The sequence below is a fragment of the Balaenoptera physalus genome (genome assembly GCF_965194825.1).
Source record: "Balaenoptera physalus genome assembly, chromosome: 1".
In the NCBI taxonomy this organism is placed as follows: Eukaryota; Metazoa; Chordata; class Mammalia; order Artiodactyla; family Balaenopteridae; genus Balaenoptera; species Balaenoptera physalus.
Window position 1 is genome coordinate 166,004,538 of NC_138882.1, and position 9,507 is coordinate 166,014,044.

Here is a 9,507-nt window from a genome sequence, read left to right on the forward strand (position 1 = left end):
GAGCTCAGGAGACAAGATTCAAGCGTTGGATGAGGGTTGGACCAAATGACAATCTGTAACGTGGAGTGGTCACAGGTTACGATGGAAGTGCAGACTTGGGTCTGTGAGGTGAACTCTCCCTCGTTGGCGCTGCTTCCAGTAGTTGTGGGAGCAGCGTGGGAATAGAACACAGAGAAACAAAGGGACCTGTTTTATGACTTCCAGTGTTTGATTGGTTTTTTTCCCTCTTTGTGTGTGTGCGCCATTTTTTACAGCGGAGGCGAGAAGCACGGCAGCAACGATCCAGAAAAGTCGGTGTTCGCTACTACGAAACACACAACGTGAAAAATAGGAACAGGAACAAAAAGAAGATCAGTGACTCAGAGGGGCAGAAACACCGACACTAGAAATTGAAACATAAGCAGTAACGTTTTAAAAGCTGTTTATTAAATTCTACAAAAATACGCAGTTAGAAACTCTGTTCATTTTCTTCATGCCCAGTTGGCGTTTCGAAGGCCATGGATGCATCTGTTCTGAGATTTGACAGTTGAAACCATTCACCAGTGCTAGTGAAAATAAAGATAAGCCCCTCACCGGCAAGGATCTCAGTGATGGGGCTGGAACTCAGATCACTGGAACTTCTGACACTTGAATTAGCCCTGTGAGTTCCTCAAGCGTATGGAGATACCTGACAGAAACAGGCCTGAGGTCTAGAAAATGTGGAGTGTGGTATTTCTTTTGTACTGGCAATGAGCAATTTAGAACAGAAGCTCTTTGGAATAGAACTGTAAAAAGAAAATTTTAGGGATGTCATGTGCAGAGCCTAGACTTTAAAATACGAAGAAAAAGCCACAGCAACTTGTGTTGTCCGTCATTGAGTCTGCTAGGGGAACCTAACAGGACATGAGTGCTATACTATCAAGGAGTCCTGGGACTAGCACATCTCAGTGACCACAGTTCTTTCCCATGAAAATGACAGAGCACAGACAGGCCATTTTAGTGGAATCTTGGGATTAATTCCTCGGGACACCTGGATGAGGGTAAAAGCTGTGACTTCAAATTTGAGATTAGAGTGTAGAGGGCTTGTTTGACTCAGTGGAACACAGCTGTTCTTGTTGGACTGCAGTTCATCCAGTGAGCCTGGAAGCCCTAGCCGGGACGGGTATCAGACCCGAGCACCTCCCCAAGGGAGCACTGAGCACTTGAGGCCTTCTAACCGGGGGAGACGTTAGTGCCTTCTTAGTCATGCTAGTTGTGAAGTTTGACTGAGTGATGGCACTCCTTGAGCTGCTGGTATGCCCTGAATCAAGGATTTATGTCACTAATTTAGTCTTCTGGGTCTATGAAATCAGAAGACCCCTGAACCTCCAAACTGAGTCTAGCTTATGAGGAATAGTAAAATGCAGTTGCCTACAGGCCATGGCCGTCATGAATAATTAGAACTGAGAGTGAGGTTTGGGCTAGTCAGGCTGTAGGGTTGGGTTTTGATTGTCTGCAGAGCAAGGTGAACAAATCAGTGCTGGGGGAGGAGCCAAGGTCCAGGCAGCTCACAGTGGACACCGTGACCTGTATTTCTTTCCAGCACATGTTTACTGTCTTGAAACCCATGGGTTTGACCCTGCCATTGCCTCCTACCCAGGCAGTCCAAAACTAAGGAGGATGGGGTCCATTGACTTGGCAAGCAGCAATAAGATGATACGGTATAAACCGAAAACTCCAAAATGAGGTACTAGAACTGCACTGGAGTAGGGATGATGAAAAGATATCAAATAAGGGCAAGACTGAGGCCAGAGGAGCCCGGATTAAGGGACAAGATGAATTGCGGGGCAGAGAAGCAGCTTTGTGTGGCTGGAAATAAGTGATAGTATGGAGTGACAGTGAGAAAGGAGCTGCTCCACCTGAGAGGGATACAGCCAAAAGGGGTGAATTCTGAGTCTCACTGTTGGAGTTGGCAAATCCCAAGGTTGGCCACGTACAGAGACTTCCTGGACCACACCGCCTTCTGTTGTCCAGCCCGGAGCCTGGCTGCCAGACCGTAGGTGTTGCACAACACTGGGGCGGTGGTGTGGCTTCTGACAAATACGTAGGTGGGATCAGGGGAGGGGTGTGGCTTCACTCAGGAAGCTTTTTATTACAAAGGGCTTATGATGGCGTAGTAGTGCTTGCTGAGACCCATATGGAAATTATCACTTCTTTGGTGCAATAATGCCTTCCAGTTGGGCCTGAAAAACAAAAACAAACTCCGTTAATATTTGAAACTTGCAGCCTTACACAAATAGCTGGGAGGTGATAAAAGTCTCCGGGAAGAATAATCCAAATGCTGCCACTCCAAGTGTTCTTCCCTTCATTCCCAACTCCATATTTTCTAGATTAGCTGGTCTCTGGCTTGGCATTCAGTCTTGCTGCATTAGGAGAAATCAGAGCTGTCCTGGTTTCCATACAATAGCTGCTCAGTGTATAATATAAGGCATTGAAAAGGAAATTGAATAAAAGTTGTTGAAATAGTGGTTTTTCAAGGCTCAGATTTCAAGCCTGAGTATGTCTGCTAAGTTAAACATTTGGCTCTCTGGTTGGGAGCCTGGGAGCTCTGAGCTGGGACAAGAGGTTTGGGAAACAGCAGATTTTCAGCCACTGAGACAACCTGATACCCAATTAGAGAAAATTGCCACCAGTGAGTAGGGAGCTGTCCATCTTGTATGTAAAGCTTCAGACACTCAGGAGTTATTTACTCTGCTCCTCTGGCAGCCAGTAAAATAATTCACTGTCATGGTGTGTGAACAGATCTCTAAGTAGGTCTATCCTGCGGACTGCAAACACTGCTTTATTTGCAGTGCAGCTTTGAGCCAATAAAAATAACTCACTTCTAAAGAGTCCTTCACCCTGGGGATTCCAAGGTTGCTTGTAAATGTTAGAAAGATGCCAAGGTATTCTGCTTTGCTCTTGCCGCCAATACCATCAGAGGAACTGAGGAACTTGAGCTTATGATAAAAGAATATGGCAGATAAGGGAGGCAGCTTCAGAGACTGCTAAGTAAACAGATTCACATCTGGCTGTGAAAGTTTCTTTGTTTTGTTAAACTCAGCAACAAGAAAATCTATGTCATCCTCCGCTAGCAATTAACTCAAGCCCTTCTTTATCTCAAATGCCTGGCCTTGGCTTGTAGTACCAACAAGCCTGCCAATCGCAAGAATGTAAGCTTCTATGAAACTAGGGAGGAAAAGGAGATACATCTAGGGGCCCCTCCTGGCCAGGGCCATGGGAGACAGCCACTAAACGTCAATAGGCCGTATATCTAGAGCAGTGGTTCTCAAACTTTGGCAAACATCAGAATGGAGAATGTCGCACCATGCAGTGATTCTGCCCACCTTCACCATTTGTTGGTAAAAAAAAAGAGTATATTTTACTCTTTTCCACGAAGTTTGAATCCTGTTTTATCTCATTATAATTAACACTTGTTTCTGCAAGATTAGCAAAATAATGACAATTGAAGTTCTGTAATGGGCACATGGATGTGTATTGCATTATTCTACTTTGTGTTTCAAAATTCTCATAATAAAAAGTTAAAAAAAAAAATCACCTGGAGACCTTGTTAGAATGGCTTGCTGGACCCCAACCCCAAAGTTTCTGATTCAGTAGCTCTGGGCTGGGCCCAGTGATTTGTATTTCTGAAAGTTGCGGTGATGAGGATGATGCTGGTTTAGGGCCCAACCCTCTGAGAACCTTTGGACCAGACAGAGAACCTGGAGCTTCAGAAGCCTGGCCCCCTGCCCAGCCCTTTTCACTAGTCCCCCTCCCTCCCTTCAGCTCAGTTGGATAAAAGTATACCATCAGCAAAAGGGCTTTGATGAAAAGCACCTACAGCTGAGTTCCTCTGACCACACACCTCGGGAAGGTTCCTGATTTGAAATGGTTCTTCCCTCTCGAAGGGCCTTCCCTGCCCGCCCCAAATGCAGGGCCTCGGAACTGCAGGTAGGAAAGCTCTCCCATGAAAGCCGGCTGGAGAGACCCAGCCCACTCTAAGAAGTCTCCAAAGTGCCAGCTGCCATGGGACAGATGTCCCGCTTCTTGACATAGCCACCTCTCCCAGACGATAGGCAGCTTTTATCCAAGGGGGAAAAAATCCTCCACTGGAGAGCCAGCTGAGGTGTCATGGGGGTTCAGAGCCGAGAATACAGCCTCTCTTCAGAGCCAGATGGAGATGGACAGAGAATCTGGGTAATGATCCCTCACCTCTCCCGGAAAGAGTCAGCTTCCTTTACTCCTTGGCAGTATTGAAAGTCAGTGTAGGACAGGGAACCAAATGCTTGGCCTGCTTGGCTGGCAGGGCCGGGGGCGGGGATGGGGGTGGCAGGAGCTCCACCTGGGCCTGGGCATCGATTACCTTCAGCTGCTGGTTAGTCCGCTTCAAGAACTGAATCTCTTCGTTGTGCCTCTTCTCCTCCACCTGTCTCCTCTCACTCTCGCGCTTCTCGATGGCCTCACCTTTTGCCTTCTGTTCGTTCACTTGCCTCTCCAAATCTCGCTTTTCCGTTTCTAATTCTGCAATCTGAGGACAGATCCCCAGTCATGCTGGGACGTCGCCAAGTGGACGGGGTGGTGTGAGTGCCTGGGTGGAGGGGACCTGGGACACAGCTGTCCAACCCAAGGCATTGCCAGGGTCTGTACTGCCACCCAGTGGGAGGTCGGTGACTGGCAGGGCATGTCCAAGGGGAGACAACTCTGCCGCGACCGGACTGGCCGTGACACTGAACCAAAGGGTCCTCACTAAGGTGATGGGAGAGCACCTAGGAGGCCGGAATTTGGTGCTGGAATGACAAGCTGTGGCCCTGAGACTGACAGAAGAGTCGAAGAGGGCCAAAATCTCCTGGTGAACCCACTTACTTTCCTCTCCATGTCTGACTTCCCCTGCTCGGCCTGCAGCGCCTTCCTCATGCCAAATGCCACGCTGCTCTCATACAGGGTCTGGTAGGCAGCGATGGTCATGCGGATCTCGTCCCGGACTCGCAGCAGCAGCAGCCCTCGCTCCGCACAGTTGATGGTAACCTCGCGGATCAGCTCATCTGCCAAGGCACACACATGGCAGGGTCGGAGAAGGCAGGCAGGAGGGGAGATGCACCGCACCTACTGCGAACCACCTTCCTACTCGCAAGTCGGAAGGGCACTAGGGTATGTCCTCCTCACTTGGAGACAGGCCTCAGGGAGGGGCCTGGCCATGCAGCCACTGCTCTGAACTTGGCACTTGGGAGTACAGGCCATCAGCAAGCCTGGTTTGGCCAGTGCAGAGGCAGACAAGAGCCCGGGTTTGTCTGCAGCCGTGGGGGCCCTCTCTTCCACCGTTAGGCAGCAACTGGGTGCTATTCAAAGAATTCTGACTTTTTCAATATAAATATGGTGGCTGTTTTAAAGCAGCTGGAAACTCTTATATGCCCCCTTGGCTGGACTGGTTTGGGGCTGGAAACAGCAGGGTCTAGAGCTTGCCCACCCATCTCCTCCATAAATGCTGACTGGGAGGGCAAACCGGAATCACACTCAGACTGAAGGGAGCCTGCTAGCCCCGTGCAGCTGCCTCAGGGTTTGGATGCGGTTTGCATGTCCGAGTCCACACGGGCTGGTGAGACTAGACGGAGGCCCAGTCATCTGACACCAGCACCCGAGGAGGGAGATCTCAAATCCCTGCGTCTGTCGGGTCACAACAAATCACCCCGAAATATTTTTCTGGACCAAGGCCTAATGTTGATGGATGGATCAAAATATAGAACATTAAATTTTTCTGATTGAAAAACTAACATATTGGGACTTCCCTGGTGGTCCCACGCTTCCACTGCAGAGGGCGCGGGTTCAATCCCTGGTCGGGGAACTAAGATTCAGCAGGTCGTCAGGAACACGGTGACTGACAAGGGGGGATGGGGGACTGGTAAGGGAGGTGGGCTGGGAGGGGGAAGAGGGCACAGTTAGCAGTTCCTGGGTGGGGCAGGTGGGGGGAGACAGACATTCCAGGATGGGGCAGGCTTCAGCTGCGGGGGACTCAGGGCCTGGGTCTGTGCGAAGGGAAGGGAAGGAGGCAGTAGAGGGCGGTGTAGCTTCCCTCGAGGACCGCTCACCGAAACACTGCGAGTACAGCTCCCGGCGCACCGGGCAGATGCCGGTCTCCCGGGCCTGCCGCTGCTGCAGCTTCAGGTCCAGCTGCTCCTGGAGGTGCACCACATCCATCCTGGTGCTGGGGGTGCTGGACACCTGCTGGATCCACAGCTGCGTGTCCTCCACCCACTCCCTGCGGGACAGACACAGCCAGGCTGAGCGAACCTCATACACCAGACAGGGTCCTCAGGATGTGAGCAGAGATGGCCCTTTGCGCTCTCTGCCTGAGAGGAGTGAGGGGCAGCTCTGTCCCTGACCCACCAGAATCCTCCATCTCTGTCTCTCTTGATGAGTGTGTGGCTCCAAAGCCACACCCACTGTGCCACCTCCACGGGGCCCCTATCTTGGGGCTAGGCTATCTTCATTCTCCCACGACCCTCTGTGAAGTCGTCATCCACGGTCCAGATCTTACACTCCTAACATGTTGAGGGCAGATTGATGGTGGTTGTTGCTTGATCTGAACGGAAGGCCCAGCGGAAATTCCCACCGACTTGTGGGTAGGAGACACAGGGGACTATAAACCTTGTGCCAGCCAGAAAGAGGTGAATGGTGCTCGCTTCAGCAGCACATATACTAAAACCAGAAAGAGGTGAATGTATGTATTGGGGGTGTGTACCTATATGGGCCCCCCGTAGCAAACCTTGTGTTAGAGACACAGCCACGTTCTGGAATCACAAGGGGGGGCCTGAGGGCAGAACCACAATGAGGGAGAGGATTCCATGCATTGCTGAAAGGGAAGCAAATGAAAAACACCCTCCCCTCCTTTGACCTCCATTTCAGAGGAGATTGCAGTCTGGCTTTTACTGTTTCCCCTCTCCATCACAACTTTAAAAACTGCTGTCAACTTATTACATAAAAACAGTTGATCTAGAGTCTGTGCTCAGCAACAAGAGAGGCCGCGATAGTGAGAGGCCCGCGCACCACGAAGAAGAGTGGCCCCCACTTGCTGCAACTAGAGAAAGCCCTCACACAGAAATGAAGACCCAACACAGCCATAAATAAATAAATAAATAAATAAATAAATAAATAAATAAATAAATAAAACAGTTGAAAGGCATTGTGATCACAATGATCATTGTGGCTGCAGAAGAAAGAAGCAGGGTGAGGGGATGGTGAAGAAGGGAGCTCTCCTTTTAGAAGGGAGTCTGAAGGAAGGCCTCCTAGAGGAGGACTCAGGACTCCGCACTCCTAAGGCAGGGGGCCCGGGTTCAATCCCTGGGAGCTGGATCCCACATGCATGCCGCAACTGGGAGTTCGCATGCCACAACTGAGGAGCCCGCCTGCCGCAACTAAGACCCAGCGCAACCAAATAAATAAATTTAAAAAAAAATAGATGGTGGAAGCAGCGTAAAAAGCAGTCAGATTTGGAAAATAATTTGAAGGGAAAGCCAAAAGAATGTGATGAAGGACAGGACACGTGATGTGAGAGATCAAAGGGAATGAAAGGTGGCCTGCACCCCTAGTGGAAAGGAGAAGACTGAGAATGAGCTGGTTGGGGGAAGGAAGACATTGTGATTTAGTTTGGACACGTTGAGTCTGAGATGTCTATTAGACATCTTCATGAAGGTAATGAGGAAGTAGTAGAATATATAGGTCTGGAGTTTAGGGGAGAGGACAGGGCTGCAGAAAGACCTGTGGGAGCAATCAGCATATAAGTGATGTTTAAAGCCATAAGCCTGGGTGAGAGCACTCAGGAAACGATGGTAGATAGAGAAGAGGTCTCCCCGCTACCCACGTTCCCAGGATCTAGCCAAGTGCAAGCTCTAGAAACTCTAGGATGCTGGGAGGAAATCTCAGTCAGAAACAGAGACAAGGTGCCTCCTCTCACATCCCCAAGTTCAGGGATGCAAAAGCCTGGGCCTCCTCCCAGCCACTGCTTTTTTACCTCGGGGGCAGGATGGCATTCAAGATTTCTTCTGCCTGCTTTGTAGGATCTGGGACACAGGAAGTTGAGGGGAGCTTGGTCTTTGGTGGCTGTGGGACGGGACCTGAGGGTCCGGGCTGCTGAGGGCTGACTTTCAGTGGCCGAGCCTGAGAGGGAGACACAAGTTGGGGCAGGAGGTGATTCAGACACTCAGCTCCACACACCCTGGCCCCCTGGGTTGCTCCAGCTCTCCTGCACATCCCTCCCCTCTTCCCAGCTCCCTTTCCCCCCTCTTCTCAGCTGAAGTTATGTTTCAGAGCTGAAGGAGGCCACAAAGAATCTTTGGTTCCACCCCAACCTGATGCTTGTATCTTCTTGAAGAAATGTTTCTGGCACAGCTGCTCAGGCCTCTGCTCTAGTGATGGGGCAATCACTCCCAGATCTATTCTTGGGAATATACAGATCTATTATTGGGGCTACCGTGAAAAAAGGTGAGCCCTATCCATCTCCCTGTGACTTTCTTCCCCATCCTAAATCTGCCCTTTGGGGTCACCCAACATCTGGGCTTCTTGTACCGCTCTCCCACCCTCCTTCTCCGGTCCCAATTCCCTTTACTCCCAGTCACTGCAGCCTCTGTCCCTCGGGACTCCCGATCCTCAAGGCAGGGATCGGTCTTTCCCCATCGGAGCTTCGTGCTCCCCCACCTTCTGAGACCCGTCCTTACTTTGGGGCTCCGTTTCTCCCTGTTCCGGCTCACCAACACCGGGGTGTCATACTTGAGCAGAGAGTCCGCGGGGGGAATCATGGCGGCGGCGGGAGTAGCAGCCCAGCTGCGGCCCTCCAGTCAGGGCCTTGTTTGCCGTCGCCATGGAAACCTCCCCTCCGCCCCCATAGCCTGGGCGGGGCTTCGGGGCGGGGCGGGGCCAGCAGCGCGAGAGTTTCTGCTCAGCCTTCGCGGAAAGATCTCTTAGCTTAGCTTAGCAGGCCACTTGCTCACCGGGTCGTCTTGGTACTCTTGGAAGCAGGGAAAACATCAGTTCTGAATCCCTGTGCTGCGTCTAGCTCGTGATTTGAATTAGGTGCAGATCACCTTCGTTGACCCTCAATTTTGTCATCTGCAAAGTGGGAATCATCTGACTCCTCAGCGAAGGGTTGGGGAAGATTCCCAGAAGGCATCCGAAGTTGCCGGGTTTTAAAAAGTATTTGCTTTTAATTAAACGGAGAAATGACAACATAACAGAAAGCGCAAGAACAGAGGGGAAATACTAATGATTTGCCCACGGGCTACCATCTGTGATTGCATTTCCTTCTCTTCCTCTTTCCTTGGTATTCCCAAACGTAAATGTAATCACACACTACGCACAATTTTGTATCTTGCTTCTTTCGTTTAACAAGTCAGGGTTTTTTCCATTTGTCATATAGTTTGTAAATAGCATTGCGAATGGTGACATAACATCTTTCCTATCGCTGGGCATGTAGGTTGTCTCTGTGCTCCGTAATTACTATAACAGGGCAACAAACATCCT

At 50.4% G+C, this 9,507-nt stretch overlaps 2 protein-coding genes across 3 annotated transcripts in view; one reads left to right on the top strand and one right to left on the bottom strand.

The window, feature by feature from the left end:
* Positions 1 to 443, top strand: part of GNL2 (G protein nucleolar 2) — a 26,145-nt gene extending 25,702 nt beyond the window's left edge. For both annotated transcript variants that reach the window (XM_082422053.1, XM_082422054.1), the window contains one exon: positions 255 to 443. In XM_082422053.1, the coding sequence (XP_082278179.1) occupies positions 255 to 386 (132 nt within the window). In that variant the 3' untranslated portion in view covers positions 387 to 443. The remainder of the gene's footprint in view (positions 1 to 254) is intronic.
* DNALI1 (dynein axonemal light intermediate chain 1) lies at positions 405 to 8,869 on the bottom strand. The gene is made up of 6 exons (XM_082422449.1): positions 8,706 to 8,869; positions 8,003 to 8,148; positions 6,081 to 6,250; positions 4,861 to 5,039; positions 4,361 to 4,525; positions 405 to 2,201 (listed from the first exon to the last, which is right to left on the bottom strand). The coding sequence occupies exons 1-6, from the start codon at positions 8,784 to 8,786 to the stop codon at positions 2,166 to 2,168; spliced, it is 777 nt and encodes a 258-aa protein (XP_082278575.1). The 5' UTR covers positions 8,787 to 8,869; the 3' UTR covers positions 405 to 2,165.
* Between the last annotated feature and the right edge of the window lie 638 nt (positions 8,870 to 9,507).

Excerpts from the sequence above, each read along its gene's own strand:
- DNALI1 (XM_082422449.1), bottom strand. The coding sequence starts at position 8,786 with ATGATTCCCCCCGCGGACTCTCTGCTCAAGTATGACACCCCGGTGTTG. Across the intron at positions 5,040-6,080 it reads GCTGTACTCGCAGTGTTTCG|ATGAGCTGATCCGCGAGGTT; the intron begins GTGAGCGGTCCT and ends GTGCCTTGGCAG. Across the intron at positions 4,526-4,860 it reads AGTCAGACATGGAGAGGAAA|ATTGCAGAATTAGAAACGGA; the intron begins GTAAGTGGGTTC and ends ATCTGTCCTCAG.